Genomic DNA, 18,298 nt, shown 5'->3' with positions numbered 1-18,298 from the left:
TATTTATCAAGTGTTGACATGCAAGAGAAGTTGAAATTGTTTGTCCCATTTTTTGCATTCGCTGAATTAGTTAAGGCAATAAAGCCCGGAAAGATGTCTGGTTATGTTCAGAATTCTATTAGTGGTAGGAATTGGACCAGGGTCAGGTCTCTCAATCCAGAAACCTCTAGTTCGTTCCACCACACTACAGGCCATCGCAGAGTTTAAGACCAGGTGGAGTAACAGGTTTTAAGGATCTTGCTTCCTTTACCAAGAAACTAGTAACAACCCCCTAAGGATAACACTCGCCGCCTTCCTCCTGGCTACCCATAAACCTCTGATGCTGCGTTCCTGGAGGGCGGGGGGCGGGGCAGCAAGAGCAGGCAAGCCGGTTTAGGCTGCAGCCCAGTGCTTCTGGCGAACACAAGACATGGGCGGGTATAGATGACTGGTTTTCCATAGGTGGGGCGGGTATAGATGGCTGGTTTTCCATAGGTGGGGTGGGTATAGATGGCTGGTTTTCCATAGGTGGGGCAGGTATAGATGCTGGTTTTCCATAGGTGGGCTTCCTATAAAGAAACACGAAGGAGGACTCAATTGCTTGTTGTTGTAACAGAAGGAAACAGTGCTCGGTCCAGTGCCACCCGCACAATTGTTCCTAAGCTTGATTCCATGTTGCAGCCTCTGTGCTAATTCACCTCTTCGAGGGTCCTTCCTCTTTTCTGCTGCCCCTCTACCAGACAAGAGGTCTTTCTCCAGGGAATGGTCGCCCTCGACAAGTCCAAAGTCCACGAGACAACGTCTCACCATCTTTACATCTAAGGAGCCCTCTGTCCAGAATCCTTCCAAGAAAGATCGGTCTGTCCTTTTGGCAGTCCTTGGTACTTTCAATATTCTCCTCTATCACAACTGAAATGCATCAATTCTTCTTTGGTCTGCCATAGTCAATGTCTGAAGTTCACATGCATATGAGGCAATTGGAAAATACCTTGGCTTGGGGCAGGTGCACCTTAATCCTCAAAGTAACACTCCTGCTTTTTGGTCCTCTGAACGGGTCTTGTGCAGCAGATCTGTCGAAAGGAACGCATCTTTTGATCGCTTGAGGACTGTTCCCCTGAGCAAGATCGGGGAGGCAGGCAAGAAGAAATCCTTGACAACTTCCATCTCTCCTCCATTCATCAGGATGTTGCCTAGTGGTCCCGTTGTGAGGATTCTGGTCTTCCTCGCGTGGAGTTGTAATTCACACTGACGGCTGCAATCCTGGATCTTCGTCAGCAAGTGCTTCAATGCCCCCTCAGGTTTAGCCAGCGAGGCTGTGTCACCTGTGTGGCACCGGCTGTCCCTCTAATGCTGGCGCTGCCCTCTGCTTCACAGAACCCAGCTCTGATTACTGCCTCTGCGTCCTGACTGAATGAAGGCGGTGAGACTCCAACCCTGACACGCACCGTTCCTGAATTTAAACCATGCAGCAGTAGGCCCTTGTTTTGTTCTCACAATTGCCTCTCGATCCATGTACAAGTTCCGTCTGAGCACAATGACGTCTTCTAGAATTCCTATTCCTCTCAAGGCCATCCACAGTTTGTTATAATCCACACAGCCCTAGACCTTCCAAACTCCCAAGTATTACCATTTGAAGTGGAGAAACTCACTTCTCCGTGACTGACAAAAGCAGGGGTCCTCAAACTACAGCCCACCGGGTGTTTTTGCACACTCCCCCCCTTTTTATTACTACAAAATAAGATACATGCAGTGTGCATAGGAATTTGTTCATAGTTTGTTTGTTTGTTTTTTTTTTTAACTACAGTCCGGCCCTCCAGTGGGTCTGAGGGACAGTGATCTGGCCCCTGTTTAAAAAGTTTGAGGACCCCTGGACAAAAGGCTATAAGGTAGTGACTAAAGGACCCATGGAGAAGATCAGGCAGTTCCTAAGTGGGTCTTTAAATCCAATTTGTACGTAAGTTAGAACAGGTGCTGTGGTTCTTGTTTCGCCTTGCTTTAAAGCCTGCGTGCCTAACTCGGCACATCACTGGAATCAGCTTGGGATCTGATGAAACTAGTTTCCTGGGCTCCATTTGCGACCTTATGAATCAGATCCCCAGGAGAGGAGCCCATGGGTCTAGAGTCTCATCAAATCCTAAGGTAACTCCATTGATGAGCTAAATTTGGGAACCAAGACCATAAAAAGGCCCAAGCCTCTTTTAATGCAGAAAACACAGGTGACTGTAACGAAGACTTTGTGCTGAGCAAGGATTGGTTCAGTTGTTTCAAAATGAGGGCTCATTTCGTAACCTTGCAGGGCTCGTCCAATTGTCTCTAACGCAGGGTGCTTGGTAATCTGGGACTTAACTTCATTTCGGGGGATGCCATCGTCCTCATTGCTGGATTTAAGGAGAGTGACCTTCTGATGGGTGAAGGTCCAATTACTAGTGTGAAACTTTCCAGGTGGTTTTGCGTGAGTGACCTGAATAGGTGGGAGCAGGAAGCCTGCCTGCTTCTCTGTTTGCACGGTGAGGAAGACATTTATAAACATTAATAAACACTAACCATAGCAACTCTCTGAAAATAGTTCTTTCACAACTAGAATTCCATAGACTTCAAACACATGGGTGACCTTACGGCCATGTTCATAACAGAAGATGGAGGGCAGACACCAGTGACGGGGGCCCCAGTCTTCACCCAAGAGCCAGAAGTACGAATCCTTCTCATGCTCCCAGGTCTGACTCACATGGCCAGCGCCTCATTTCCATTACTCAGGGAACAGAGAACAGTCTCTGAAAATGTTATTCCAAACACACTGCTGAGTTGTAACACATTTGGGTGAAACCTTTCGCAAGATTCTGAGTCAGCCATGAGTCTTAAAATACACATCCATTTTTAAACCATGTATTTTAGGAAAAAGGGAAAAATAGAATTTTAAATCCCTTCTAACTCATCAAGAAACAGCAATGCTAGATGAACTGAATCTTCATTACATGTGACCTTGTACAGCCGATGGAGACACTTGGGTGGGAGAGATACTGACTGCAGATTGAGAAGGTGCCATGGTTAAGCACTCAGTGGCTAACTGAAAGATTGGCCGTTCAAATTGACCAGCTGTCTGCTCCGCTAGAGTTTCCAGCCTTGGTAATCCTATGGGCTTCCCAAAGGATACTTCTATTCTGTATTACAGAGTTGCTATTAGAATTGATTCCATGGCTGTGGGTGGTACTGGGGGGACAGGACCTCTCTTGAAAGAAATCCAAGACAGGATATTTTCCTCTCTCACATCTTACTACTGGATTTATTAGAGTTAGGTTCTTTAGCTAGTGATGGCGAAACTCTAAGAAACCTTGGCTTAAACAAGATAGTTCCTCTCTCTTGTATGTGAATAAAGCTCAAAGGATGGATAATCTTGGAATCACCAGGGGCCCAGACTTCTTCAACCTTCCTGCTTTCCCATCTTCAGTGTTTAATTTCCTCTTGTGCGTCAAGAGGGCCATCAGAACACCGATCATCAAGCCCACAGTCCTGCCATTAAGTAGGACTTGACCAAGGTATGACCCCCTTCTTTAAGGGCAATTCTTCCAAGTCACACTGGACATTTTGGCTTACATCCCATGGACCGGAAATCATCCACACAGACACATCTTGCTGTGTGGGGAGCTGAGAAATGAAGTTCTCATTTGGGGCAATTGATTTATATAAGTAAGAAGGGGAACAAAGATATGGGACAGTTAGCAGCTTTGGTCACAAATACCTTACGTGTTGGGCTAGATTTAATGATGGGCATTCCATGGAAGGAAAATCTTGGTCTGGATGTCAGTGGGGTTTCAGGTGGGGATGAGCATGGCGATGGGCATGAGTAAAAAGAGTCTATGTAACAGAATAAATGCTTACAGGTGTTTTTTTCTCATTAAGTAAAGGAATCAAACTTTGGAGACTATAGAGGGCAGAAAACAAATGGCTGTCTAGCTATCTTTGTTTATGTTTGTTTAGGATTTGAGACAACTGGATAAATGAGTCTGCTGGAACTAGGAGACGAGTTCTGTTAATGGAATATTTAAAAGGAAAACTAGAATGAGGACTAAAGTCACATCCTGGTGGAAAAATCACAGGGGCCACAGCTTTCTGCATTTAGAGCAGAGCAGACTGTGCAAGGACGGATGAAGACAGAGCAAAGATAAAACGGTGCCTCAGGCTGAATGCACAAAGGACGTCCAGATCGGTGCACTGGTTTTGCTAAGCGATCGCACCAGGTAAACGAACACACACACAACTGTCTCATCACTCTCAGTCACACGGAGTTTCCCCGCACCTTCCATCTTTCCTGTTCAAGTCCGGGTCAACGGGATGAAGAAGGGGTCCTTGTACGGTACGAACAGTGCATGTGCTCTCTGCTAACCCAAAAATGAGAGGGTCGAGTCTGCCCAGAGGTGTCTTGGAAGGAAGACCCACTGGTCTACTTCGGAAAAACTCAGCCACTGAAAACCAGACAGAGGGCTCAAGTAGAAAGAAAATGGCTTGGAAATGATAATGGCAACACATGTACAAATATGTTTGATACAATGGATACATGGCATGGTGTAAGAGTGGTGAGAGCCCTGAATCAAATGATTTTTTTAAAAAAGGAAACTGCATGGAGCACACACGCAGGGGTCCCATGAGTTGGGAGTGGCCTCGCTGGCAGCTAGTTAGACTGGATAATGGATTGGAAAGATTTCTTGCTTGCCCTTTGGTGTGATTTGGGTGCAAACACTGAGCATCAGCAGACTGACACAGAAATTCACCTTGACTGTGAACACACTGGTAGACCCACGGACTGGCTTCGGACTCTCCAGCTCCCATCAATCACCTAGAAGCCACAGCTGCGCAAGGACTATTGAAACAGGGTCCAAGCTAACTCCTGAGGAAGCTAGACACGGCTTCTCTGCCTGCAGCTGCAATGATGTTTACACAGAGACCACAGGCTTTAAGGTAGCTGGGATCTGCAGCAAGCCTAGATACCTCCTCCCAAGTTTCCTGAATCCAGTGGGGCTGGGGAGGGTTGTGCAGGGAAAGAAAGGGGCAATCCCTACACAAGAGGAGACTTGAGGCTAGGATTTCTCACCATCATCTGTAGGGCACAGGGTAAGCTGATGATAGACGAAATGTGGAAGTAAGGGTCTCCGGGCAAACCAGATTCTATGCCATTCAGTCGGAGGAGGGCCAACTGTGCCTCAGGTACAAGCCAAATAGCATAGCTGGTCCTAGAGTGTCTGCCTCCATTGCAAAACCAACTGGGTGGAATTCTGACGCTCAGCAAGAAAGGCTAGCAATTATCATGGGGCTGGGCATCTAAGTAAGTGTAATGGACAAATATCTTAAGCAAACACAGCTGTACGGAATCAAGATGTAACAGCCAGTTTTCGAAGTGAACTTTAAAGGATCTAAGTGTTTCAGGGGATGATCTGAAGTCCTGAGAAGATCCCGTTAGGAAGTGCTGGATATTGGAGGGGATCATTGGCCCAGGAAGAAACTTCTATCGGGAATCCTTGACCAAGAGGGTCTACTTGTAGACCAAGAGGGTCTACTTGTCAGTTCAAAGACAAAAAGAGTTACGCAAGGGTGGGGGGGAGTGGTTGGAAGGGGGGAGACATGCACAGTTGAGGAGTTGGGGTGCTCCCCAAGGCAGAGTCCTTGCATGGTATGAAAGTCTCATGTGGCTGGCTGCTAAGCAAAAGACTGGGGGTGGGGGTGAGTCTGCTCATAGCTGTCTTGGAAGAAAGGCTGGTTGATTGTCTCCAACCTCAGGCATGGGAAATTCTGCAGGGTCCCATTCTACTTAGTCACGCAGTGCTCACCATAGAGCTGCCGGCAACTGGTTGTGACAAGCACGGCCTTTCTACCAAGTGAAGCTTGTCTGGTGGGCAGCCAGCTTCCAGACTCTTCCACTTGTAGAGTCCCGGGCATTTTTCATGTACTGTCTAGCTAGGAGATGGCAAAACTCAGGGTGGTCTGGTGGGTAGCCTAGCACATGGACCACTTGGCTGCAAACTGTGTCATCAACCCCACCCCCCTGCTTGCCAAGGGAACATAACGGCCTCTTCAATAGTCAAGAGCTAAGGCCTGCCTCTCCGGCTCGCAGCAGTAATGGTTAATATGGTAAGAAACCCCGCAGGCTTCTTCCGGTAGAGGAAGAAGTGAACAGTAAGGGCACTGGCTTCAGAAGATGCGGAGCCGGCAGCCTAAAATCAGGGCTGCCACAGGGACCCGACTATGCCCTGCTGGGACGGGACGGGATGGGCCGGGGCTGCCCACCAGAGCGTCTCCCCACGTCAGGCGCATGCAGCGTAGGGGACCTTCCTTTGCCGACTCCCGACAGACCGCCTTGAATGTGCAGTAATGAAAGTGTCTCTTCTTTTCTCTGGCTTGTGGCATCAAAGGAGGACGGACCGTGTCATCAGCTGGGTGATGAGAATTTGAGTAGCTGTACACTGTCACCAGATCACTTGGTGGCAACGTGGTAAATGCCCTACCGAGAGCCCTGGGATGCTGTGCGTAACTCTGAGATCAGAAGAGTCAATGCGACCTGCAAGCACAATGAGCCAGTTACTAGCAATGAGACAATTCTAGGCACAGCTGAAACGGTCTATGGTAACGGCGCTGACGAAGGCTCCACGAAAGAGGGCAGGAGACCACTTCGAGGACCCTGAGTATAAGAGAACGCTGCGACCCATTCCAAAGCTCGGAGGTCTGAGAGCTCTCGAATTATTCATGGAGGCTGGAGGCAGTGATACTATGCACTCCTCAGTGTAAGCGCCAGGACTCAGGTGAGGGCAGATCTGATAGCTGGTGCCAAGGAGGCACCAAGTGAAAGGCAAGCACCCTACAGAGAAAAAGGGGAAGAAAGGAAACTTGAAAACACGAGCGCCAAAGAACGCGCTACGATGGAATGACATCTGACGTTGGCAAGGGTGCTGCAGATCAGTGAGCTCATCCACGGCTGGAGGAAGAAGCAATTTCTCCAACTTTTCTGAGGGACGCCGTTTGACACTGGGCACCAAGGGCCTTAACACTCTGGGGCCCCTTTGACTTGGGAGTTGGAGTCTTTGGATATTATCCTACAGAAATATCCATGGATGGGCACAGGCACTTAATGGCATGCTCATAATCACTCACATTTATTGACCATGTATTGGTGCCTTCATCTAAGACAGTGGTTCTCAACCTTCCCAAGGCCGTGGTCCTTTCAAACAGTTCCTCATGTGGTGGTGACCCCCCAACCATCACAATATTTTCGTTGCTACTTCATCACTGTCATTTTGTTACTATTATGAATTGGGCGACCCCCCAAAGGGGTTGCGACCCATAGGTTGAGCACCGCTACTCCAAGGGAAGGCTTGCCAGCGGGGGCCTCTGGTAAAGAATGGGGGGTGGCACGAACAGACAGCAAACTTCTACGGAAGGGATAAATGTGTAGTTTCCAGAGAACAGCATATTACCTTTTCTTGTTGCAAAATGCCTTTGGAGCAGAACCAGCGCCCCGGACACTAACTGGGAGGAAACAAATGCATACGCACCAGCTATTCTGTTTATGTTTGTTTACATGTTACTAGACAACTGCATAGATGATTCTTTCAGCATTATGAAAACAGTTCTCTTAATTGAATATTAAAAGGGAAATATATAACGATCACTAAAAGTCACATCTTGGAAAAAATGCAGGTGCCACAGTTTTCTGCATTTAGAACAGCTCAAACTTCAGTGACAGATAGTGACAGAGAAAATAAAAATGCTTACAGGGGCTATGATGCTTCCTATATTTGGATTTATTTAGTCTCGAGGATGTTCACCACAGTACTGTTTATGAACATTAGCAAGATCTGTTGGCCTCAGAAATACTCACTGTAGGTGAACAGTTAAACAGATGAAAGTATTGCCAGCGGTCCATAAGGGGCAGAGGATAATATAGTTAAATTTGCAAATGGAAAACAAACTCAGTATCCTCTGAAGTAAACTTAAGTATATAATAAGATATACTTTATAATATCACTTTTGTTAAAGAATATGTGAATTGAGATTATGGTCACTATTCATCTTTTATGTGTGGCTTTTATATTGTTAGAATTAAATATGCATTATTTCTCACCCCCACTTTATTCTAAATGATGGGTTTTTTTTATAGAAACATAAAAACAATGTGTATGCTTGGTGGTATATTTTTAGGGGAGTAAATGTTTGCTGGAAACATAAAGATATCTCCAAAGTGGCACTAAATATGGGGATGACTCATCCGAATCCCTGCTTGGGGGACTTAGTCATTCAAAGAAGAGAGTTCCTGTTGGTAGATCTGCATTTGGTGAAGAAAAGGCCACATCTGTAGGGCTTGGCCTGGGACATTCTAAGCACAGTCTCCTTTGTGCATTCCGCAGCACAGCATCAACAGCAAAAGGAGCCCCTCTCCTTCCTGCTGCTGCTGCTAACAGAGGTGCAGACTCTGCCCCACCACTCCCAGCCCAGCCCTGAGCTCTGTTCCCAAGTCCCCCACTAGTACGCCCCTCTCTTCACAGTGTCTTTGTTTGGCGGAATGCTTGGTTTGCTCTCAGAGGAAATCTTGATGGCCTACTGAGGAGGCATCAAGCATCTCAGAGACCGCTGGAATAAAGGGGATGTCCAGGCTCCCTGTCCTCATCTTTCTGCATACCCAAATTAATGCAAAAACAAGACGAAACAACAACCTTCACCATCTTACAGGTATTTTTTTCCTTCATAGTTCTTTAACCTTTCTGGACTCTTGGTTAGTTAGGGAAGTAGGCCACCTAACCAAAGGGGTTTAACAAAATTCACAAAACCTTATGTTTTAAGCTACACTGAGAAATCTAAGAGATACTTTGAGATATTGTATTGCACACTATTTGGGCACCTTTTCCTAAATGAAAGCCAACATTACAAATAACAGAGTAAAATTTAAATGTATTAAAATACATACTTGAAAAAACGTTCTTTTTACGATGAAAAATTTCAAATATGTGCAAAGTAAAGAATAAGTGTACATCCAGCTCCATTAACTATCAACACTTATTGCCTTTGCTTAGAGCAGCGGCTCTCAACCTGTGGGTTGCAACCCCTTTGGGAGTTGAACGACCCTTTCACAGGGGTAGCCCGATTCATAACAGTAGCAAAATTATAGTTATGAAGTAGCAATGAAAATAATTTTATGGTTGGGGGAGTGACATCGCCACAACATGAGGAACTGTATTAAAGGGTCATGGCGTTAGGAAGGTTGAGAACTACTGGCTTGGAGGATTAGCGAGAAAGAGAAAGACCGCTGAACAGGTGGAGTGACACAGTGGCTGTAACAATGAGATCAAACATAACAATTGTGAGGATGGTGTAGGAAAAGGTGATGTTTTGTTCTGTTGTGCGTGGGGTCACTATGAATCAGAACCAACTTGATGCTACTCCTTATCAACACCCTTATCCCGGTGGGGGGGAAAGCATATAGATGTGCAATGGTGCTGGGCGGAGAAGGGCTTTGGCAGTATGCATTTTCCCCACTAGGCGAGCATCAAGCAACTCTCTGAGGTAGTGCACCCAGTGGCGTCGCCTCGCAAGGTTCTCTCTGGTCACAGTGAAATCTTTTGTAAAAGCAGTTTTGCTTGAACTTTGTTTTTAGTAACGGCCAATTTAAGAGAACAGCGTATGACTCTGAAATTTTGTCTCCTGCTTGGGAAAAATGGGGCAGAAACTGTTGTGATGTTGAATACAGCTTTCATGGACAGCACTATGGGAAAAACTCAAGTGTATGAGTGGTTTTCTCATTTCAAAAAATGACAAAATGTCGATTCATGACAAACCTTGTTCTGTCAACTTCCGGAACAGATGAAAATATTGACTCGTAGTGCATTTGGAGTTAGTTCCATCAGGTCAGACTGTAAATCAGGCTTTCTATTTAGAGTTTCTGAAGAGATTGCATAACAGTATGTGGCCCAAAAAGGCCCGATTTGTGGCAGATGGGGGATAGCTTTTGCCACCACAACCATGCACCTGCTCACACAGCCATCTCAGCGCACCAGTTTCAGGCAGAAACACCATGCCCCTCATTCCCCACACACCTGACTCTCACCTGACCTCACTCCCTGAGACTAATTTTTGTTTCCATGAACGATGAGGGGCCTGAAAGGACAGTGATTTGATGATGTAGAAGAGGTGAAGAAAAAAATCGAGGGAGGTGCTGTCAGCCAAGCAAACAGATGAGTTTGAAAAATGCTTCCAAGAATGGAATCGCAGATTTGACAAACTTATTCAGTCTAATAGAGAGTATTTTGAAGGTAATAAGGTTGTTTTGTAAAAAAGTTTAAATACATAGTTTTTTTAAAAAATCGAGTTTTGTTTGGGGGGGGGGGTACCCCTTGTATATGTGTACCTATAGATATACCTTTAAATATTTTAATATGCACAACCAAGCTTGCATCCATTCATGTACATCTCTTTTTAGACGATGTCACAGAAGTAAATTCCGTATCTTGAATGCCTTGAAATCCTCACAAGAAAGATCCTTTTCAGCATAAATGTGATCTAGTCTTTACGGTAGGGGAAGACTGACTTATGCAAGAAAGAAACACTGCTGGAGGTGAGATATATATACACACACACATACACACAAGGTATATATATATATATATATATATATACACACACAAGCAAATAGATAAAAGGTTGGTGGGATGGGGAGGGGGCAGGGGGGGAAATGAAATTTCCCCATGAACATTTTGAAGCTCCCTGTGGGTATATACAGTTCATGTGATACCTTTTTCTTTTCATAAACTTGATCAACCGATGTCCGTCCCTATCGTACAGGTGAGGAAACAGCCTTAGACAAGGTGGCGAGTGAACTGGTTCAGAAACCAGCTTTACTGTCAGGAGGAGACTGCACTACCAACACCAGTTGCTACAGACAACACAGTGGTGGAAGCATTCCTAACACTGTTTAATGCTTAAGCTGCTGATTACACGGTAGGCTGAGAATGGACTTGAGGCGGGGGCGGGGGGGAAGACACAGTTTTCAGCCATGTGCCCCAGTTTTCTGGTCACCAAGCTTGGCTGTGAACTGAAAGGTGGGAGGTTGAGGTTTCCATTCATCCCTGAACTGCCCAAGAAAGACTTGACGATGTGCATCAGAAAAACCATCCCCGAGAACCCCCAAAAGCCCAGTTCTACAACTCTCCATACACCTCGGGCTCCTGGGAGTCTGCTTCATCTCGACGGCAATGCACTGCAGACTGCACCTCACCCCCTTGCTAGGGAGCTCTAGGAGAGTGGCATCATCCTGCTTGATACAACCAGAGGGAAGGGTGCCGCTGGGAAAACCGGAGCAGTGTATTTGTATCTGACCAGGAGAAAACAAGAAAGGAGTTCACTGGGGACCCACACAAGTGAGCATGACTCATCGCTATCAAGGGTTTGACACCATCCTTGGGTAAAGGCTTGTCACCCTCACATCATATGCCCAGATGGTTCCTTCTTCTCCAACGTGCTGCCGGGCGACTTGCAAACCACATCATCTCTTCGTTCTTGGGCCTCCGTACCTTCACCATTACCCCACAGTGTGAAACAGAGCCTGCATTCAAGGGGACAAAGCCCTCACGGGGAGACACGAGGTGCGCCAGGGAGCAGAACCCTCTGAGTCCCGCACAGCCATTTGGAAGTAACTGACCTATATGAACCTGCTAACATGGTTCGCAAAGGTATTGTCAGGTTCCAGCCTCTAGCTGTTCTCTGATTGTTCTAAATACTTGACAAACCCCAAGCCTTTTCACTTTCCCTTAGAAATGCCGCATCGCCCTGTCAGAGCGCCATGGGGGACTCCATTACTTTTCTGACTCCTTTCCGCTGCTGACAAGTCATTTAGCTGGTTTCTTGTTGTGAAGGCTGTCCATGTCAAATTAGCCAGGGCCCCTATTGTCCTTATTACCACTCGAAAAGCCATCATGAGTAATGCTACGGGGTCCCTCAGTTGTCATCATTTGTCAGAAAGAAAGGGAGTGTGGTTACATATAGCTGACAGGTAATTTCAGTGTCTACAATTACCCCAATTAGTCTTGTCATAAACAATTCGATAAATGCACACCAATACAAACAGATAAACACACCAAGGTCTCTCACGATTAATGCTGTGTAATGGGTAAATCAGTGATATCATGCTATATTTTATTTATTTATTTTAAACGATCCTCAGCTGGGAGCTGGCAGTTGCTACCTGGTCAGCACAAATTGTACTATCTACTTTCATTAGCCCATCACTGCCAGGGAATTTGAAAGGCTGTGACAAAATTCATTTAGAGCGAGAGGGGCGAGCAGATTGCTGGAACACCTGCTTTGGGCAGGACTACAACAAAGGCCCTCTTGTTGTCAGTCCTGGGCAGTGGTGGGCGTCAGAGGTGACTATTTTGCCTTAAAACACCAACACGTGAAAGGGACTAGAAACGGGGAAGAGAAAGATTAGATCCACACCGAAATTTGGAACATAATTGGAAAGGAGGGCCCCCAAACCAAGGCAAACAACGAAAAAGATGCTGCAGATGCATATGAAAGAAAGTTGTAGCCCAGAAGTTTCACAGATAAGACTATTTCAGTTCTCTACAACTAAGGATCTCTCCCCTGCATCACCTCCCACTACTCCCCCCGCACCTCCATCTCTTTTTAAAACTGCAGCTTAAACCCATTCATAGGAGGCTTATGATGCCCAGTGTCAAAGTTCTCTATCTGCCCCGGTGTCTACATGAATTTGTACACTGAAGGCGTCAACATCTCTCCCAGCTGGACTCAGGACAGAGGTGATTAAGACCTGGCAGGTGTGGGATCCTGCTTCTCTCAGACACCCTCTAAGTACCGAGGGAGTGAACCTGTTTGAACAGAACACGCCCGCAGAAGACACTTCAGTTAGAGTCTTTAGTCAACCCTGAGTGCGGCACCCTGAAGTTCACTCTTGTGAGCCCCCTAAGTAAAGGCTCAGGGCTCCCCATCTGTAGCAGCGGCCACAACACCCTGTCTGTTTGCTGACCGCAGTCTTACGTGATGGCTGAAAAACCCAACACAAGGATCTTGTTGTAGGAAATTGCTCTTGGCAACTATTTGTTCAAGCTCAAGATTTTTTTTTTTTAAACCAACACTAAGAACCCACCAGAAAATAGGACAGGTCTCCCTAATGAGTAATCTATTTTAGCACAGTCTTGTCTAGGCATGACAGTTTACTGAGAGGCTTGAAAAACTCGTAATTACCAGTGTTACAGGGCAATTAATGTATATTACATTGCACTACTCATGGCAGCAACTGTCATTTTCTCAATAAAAATGAGTACTCTTCAGCTAAAGGTGACATTAATTGGGACTTTAATGACTATGCAGAGGAGCTGAAGCCAAATATGAACAAAACAGCGATTCAATGAGCGACTTCAGAAACGAGAAAATTGTACTAAAATGAGATTAATTGCTGTTTAGAAAAAGGAAAGAACCTAAAAAGCTATTAAATTGCAGGGTTTGGGTGCCCGGGTGATGGTTGTGATGTTAATCTTGCATTCTCACAGCAGGCAAATATTCACTGAATTCAGAGCCTTTGGACAGCAGGAAAAATCATGTGTGCTTAACTTCAATCCATCAAAAATGTATTTCAGCTTTTATCAGTGTTCTAAATACTTCTGCAATTTCAAAAATTACTGCTCCATTCCTCGGCTGTCATCATGCAAATGTGAACACTGTCAATATTGCTGTGAAAAATTTCCCAGCTTCAAAAGGCCTACTTCAGTGATAAAGAAAAGAAAAAAAAAAACCCGTGAAGATTAGAATTGCAAAACACACACTACTAATATAACAGAAATCAAACAATAAGAATTTAATGTTTAAGTTGTGGAAACTGCTAAAATAGAAAATGATGGGGTGGGTTTTCGCTCTTTCTCTCTTCGGATCAGAAACTCAAAGAAAATAATTCTGAAATTCTTTCAAGGTTTACAACTTTAGGCGTAATTAATCATCAGCAATCACGAGGGCAGAATTCTGCATCTTGACTTCAGGTGCTATTACAATTGTCACGCTGCTCTGGAGTTCCCGAAAGCCTCATTCCTTGTTGCAAGGTTCTCTAAAACAATTATATAATTGCTTTTCTTCATGGCCTTTCCAAATATCATGATGACTGTATATAGAAAACACAGCACGTAAACCTTGACTCGCAAGAGGGATAAACAGATCCGATAACCCTGAAGTTATTATACACTCTGGAACTTAAAAACAAAAAGGGCAGCGAGATTAGCAATTTAGTATTTTCCTTGAAGAGGGAGTTTTTAAAAAAGAGTTTACATTTTGAACAAACACACAGCATGCACAATGGCTACTCCCATGTCAGGACCAGGCCAGACTTCAGAAAACTATGCACTCTCCTTCTGCCCAAGCAATTCTGTTTGTTCTGCATTTTAATATTTAAAGAGCCTTCTCATCTACAGTTTAGGTCAGGGCCTCGAGACACATTAACACACACATAAGTCTGGCCATACTCAACAACCACATCCCTGTATGACAGGGGAGGTGAAATAGTATACTTTCCATTTTCAAATCAATGATAAACCCTGTCTCTGATGAAAATCCAGAAACATAAAGCACCTGACCTCCATTATGAAGGCTGGTTATTGGCCACTCGGCTGCCACTATGTGCGGGGGCTTCAAAAAGTTCATGGAAAAATAATCATGAAACAATCATGTAATTTTCCTCCTGAACTTTTTTAAACCCCCGAATGTACTTAAAAGGCGTCTTGGGGAAGAGAGGTGGGCTTGGGGAGAGGCACACAGGCAGACTGGGCCCAAGTCTGTATGTAGCAACTGTATGCGCTGCAAAGATTTGTCTTCTGGCTGTTAGTCACTATAAACACGCTTTCTCAAGTTTTGAATCTGTTCTTGAGAGCAATCAGCTCTTTTGTAAACAAGTTGCTCTCAGGATCCTGCACCCCATAGTACTACCTTCTCCTCTTCCTCAAATCCCTCCCCCCAACTTCTTGTATCTAGACTTTTATGTTAACAGCACAAGTCTTCCTTAAAAGTCTAACAAATGTCCTTTTTAGGCCCGTTTTTTGGGGGAAGGGGAGGGGTGAAAAGGGGCCTTTGTGACTCATTGTGCCATTTCAAAAACTACGCTTCTCTCCTACCTCAAAAACAGCTTTATTTTAAAGACAAAAATGCACCAAGCTCCCCCAAAAGTCTTTTCAGGCGGAACCTTTAGAGAAGACAGGTGCCTTTGGCTAAATTATCTCTACTGACAAACCATTCACATAAATTTGCTTTAAAAAAAAAACACCCCACCACAAAACTACATGTCAATAGTGTGATTCCATTTTGTCTATGCTAATACCATTGATAAAGATTTCAATGGAAGTTTTCAGGGGAGTGGAAGAGTTCCAAACTAGGTATTGAAATGGGGCTCAGGAATAAGATACTAATTCACCCAACTTGCCAAGAATGATCTAACCCAGGAGCTATACAAAGGCAACTGCAAACTGTCTACATGATCCCCGGTAATCCCTTAGACTCTATCTCTAGGATCACATCTCCATTCTGCAGTTTACCGCTGGGAGAGTCCCTTTGGGGCTCCAGGTTTGCCATTTGCAAAAATAATAATAATAATAATAATCAGGGGGTAACTTTGTCATGCTAAGTTTGCTGCCAGTATACTGAGTGGTAAGCCCTTGGCAGACAAAGGCATCCAGGAATGTTAACGATTGGAAGAAGCCTATAGGAACAGTTCCTCAAACGAACTTATTAGATACCGCTGTTCAATTGCCCACATTCTTTCCCTCTTGCCGTGGCCTCAGAGGTGCCGTGAGAAGAGGTGACCACACGGGCTCCTGGGATACGGGAGACAATAACAGCAGGACGGACCCGCGGCTCTCTCAGCGAAGGCTGCAATTCCATTTTGTGAAACCTCACGAAGACTGGGCACAAATGTCATAGGCCCCCTCTTTCAAAACCCGGCGCTAGTGGTTTCAACTTTGCAGAAGGGGCCCTCCTCAGGCTGAATTGGACCACAGTGCTTGTCAGTCTCACAAGTGACAGACCATGTGTAAGCTGGGAAGCTGGAATAGTGACAAGTTACAGGGGCTGTAGAGAGAGGGGGGAAATCGATTCCAGGAGATTAGTAAGATGCGTTTTTAGATACATATCCTCCGAACAGTATAAACTCAGTGAGGAGCCAAACTGGAATATCTCAAGTTTGAAAGATGAACAATATTTTGATGTGCCAAGGCTAATACGTTTGTGTGTGCGTTTGGAATCTTACTATTAAGACCTGTAGCAACTGTTTTAAGAGATGAGTAGAAATGAAACAAATGGTAAATGTTTATTCAGTCACACAGTTCTGAAAGAAAACAACTGTTAATTTGCATTCGCTGGGGCTCACTGAGATTTCGCAGACTGCTTTTCAAGAGCTAGCACCTCTCAGCGGCCCGTAAAGGAGGATGCTTCCATTGGCACCCTTTCTGTCTGTTCCAGTCAGGTGAGGCGGAACTGACATTTACCTTTTACATGCCACCGAAAGCCAACTAATCCAAACCCACTTCAAAACCTTGCCGTCCTTCGTCAGTTCGTGGAGAAGAAGAAAGCCAACATGTCAAACACCTGCGTCAGGGCAACCTCATTTGCACCCTCTTCCAATACACAAGCCGAGATTCTAGAATGGCACACCTGAAGTGCCTTTGGAATCACCAAGTGAATTATATGAAGATCACTCCAGGGCTATTCTGCGTGGTTGCCCTGCATGCATAAAGATAGTTACTGCCCTGTGTTTATGGGTAACAGAACTCAGTCATCTATTGAAATGTAGGTGAATGTTATTGTGGAAAGTTAACAGGGAGTGGTTTCCCTGTGGATTGCCTTTTATCCTCTGCATTAAATAAGGTGGGGGACTTAAGCCAACAAAAAGCCCAGTAGTTGCTTGGGCTTTGGAGGGGTCTAGGACTCAAGGGCCACCACGATGGAGACCTTATGTCCCCAACCATGTTGGAGCTTTCAACACAAGACTGAAATCCCCAGAGCATCATCCCTCTTTATTTTTTCAGGGTGGCATGAGACACAGTAGAGCTGGCTTGAACAGAACAATGGACACGAGGAGAGTCTTTGGCAGGAAGGACTGTGGGTTAAGAGACAAAAGGAAGCTCCTAAGGATGCGCCTTCCGGGGAAAGGTGGGGAGGCGTTGTCCCGTGTCCTTGGACATGTTGTCAGGGGAGAGCAGTGCCGGAGAAGGTCATCCTGCTTGGTAGAGTGGAGGGGCAGTGACGCAGAGGAAAGCCCTCGATAGGCTGACGGGCCCAGGGGCTACAACAGTGCACTCAAACAGAAGGCCAGTTGTGAGGTTGTCAGGATGTTGCTGGACCGGGCAGCGGTTCACTCTGTTATTCATGAGGTGCTATGCGTACCGACTCGACGGCACCTAACAGAAACCACAAGAGGACCAGGGGTCAGAGGAGACTCAAATTAAGGTAAGCGGTCAGAGTGTGTTGGTACTTGGAGTGCAATAGGGCAACAGAATCCATCGTAGGCTGAATACCACTGGGGATGGAAGTAACAGAGGGGTTGTTTGGAGAACTGGAGCGGGCAGGGAAGGGAAGAAGCGATCATCAGATCTCTGCTTCTTCATCTTGGGGCTTACTTGGCTGAAAGGGGTTTTTGTCCCCACCAGTCAACACAGTGATGTGGAAGAAAAAAATACACCAGACTTCAAAACTCAGATCAGCAGCTATAGGGCCTTCAGCACATCAAGGAGGCTCTGTCTTCAGACACATCACTGCCGGGGAAGAAACATCTTTGGCCAGGGTCACCCAGTTACCGAGTCTGGATGACCAGTAACTTCCTGGATAGTGTCAAGGGAACCCTGGGGGTGTAGACATTACACATTGGGCTGTGATGTGGACGGTCGGCAGTTTGAAACCACCAGCAGCTCCTTGGGAGAAAGACTGGGCTTTCTACTCCCATAAGCAGGTACAGTCTTGGATGCCCGCAGGGGGTCCTTATGAGTCCCCATCCACTCTATGGCAGTGATGTAAACCTCCAGTCCCCAATGCCATCAGCATGTGATGGCAGCAAACCGCCGAAAATGACGTCCACATGTTTTCCTGCTTCCATTACAAAGGAGAGCCTTTGGCAGGAAGGACTGTGGGTTGAGAGAGAAGGGAGCCCCTAAGGAAGCCTGGTCACGCTCCTGTGCGTTAGGCATGACAGGGCTAGTGCTGGATGCCCCTGGAGGTTTCTGACACTTGACCAAAGGAGCTGGGCCCCTCTCTCACTGCCTAGGGAGCATTTCATTCTACCAAAGACATGTCCAAG

The 18,298-nt window shown here is 45.8% G+C and overlaps 1 protein-coding gene across 5 annotated transcripts in view; it reads right to left on the bottom strand.

The window, feature by feature from the left end:
* CDIN1 (CDAN1 interacting nuclease 1) overlaps positions 1-18,298 on the bottom strand; it is a 248,183-nt gene that overhangs the window by 47,427 nt on the left and 182,458 nt on the right. The window contains exon 11 of one of the 5 annotated variants that reach the window (XM_075530949.1): positions 17,014-17,405. The exons of the other annotated variants lie outside the window; for them this stretch is intronic. Within the exon in view, the coding sequence (XP_075387064.1) occupies positions 17,372-17,405 (34 nt within the window). The 3' untranslated portion in view covers positions 17,014-17,371. Of the gene's footprint in view, positions 1-17,013; positions 17,406-18,298 lie in introns of those variants that run through there. 5 annotated transcript variants of the gene reach the window in all.

Source organism: Tenrec ecaudatus, chromosome 14 (assembly GCF_050624435.1).
Source record: "Tenrec ecaudatus isolate mTenEca1 chromosome 14, mTenEca1.hap1, whole genome shotgun sequence".
In the NCBI taxonomy this organism is placed as follows: Eukaryota; Metazoa; Chordata; class Mammalia; order Afrosoricida; family Tenrecidae; genus Tenrec; species Tenrec ecaudatus.
Note: the sequence above shows the minus strand (reverse complement) of the source record. Positions and strands in the feature narration are given on the sequence as shown.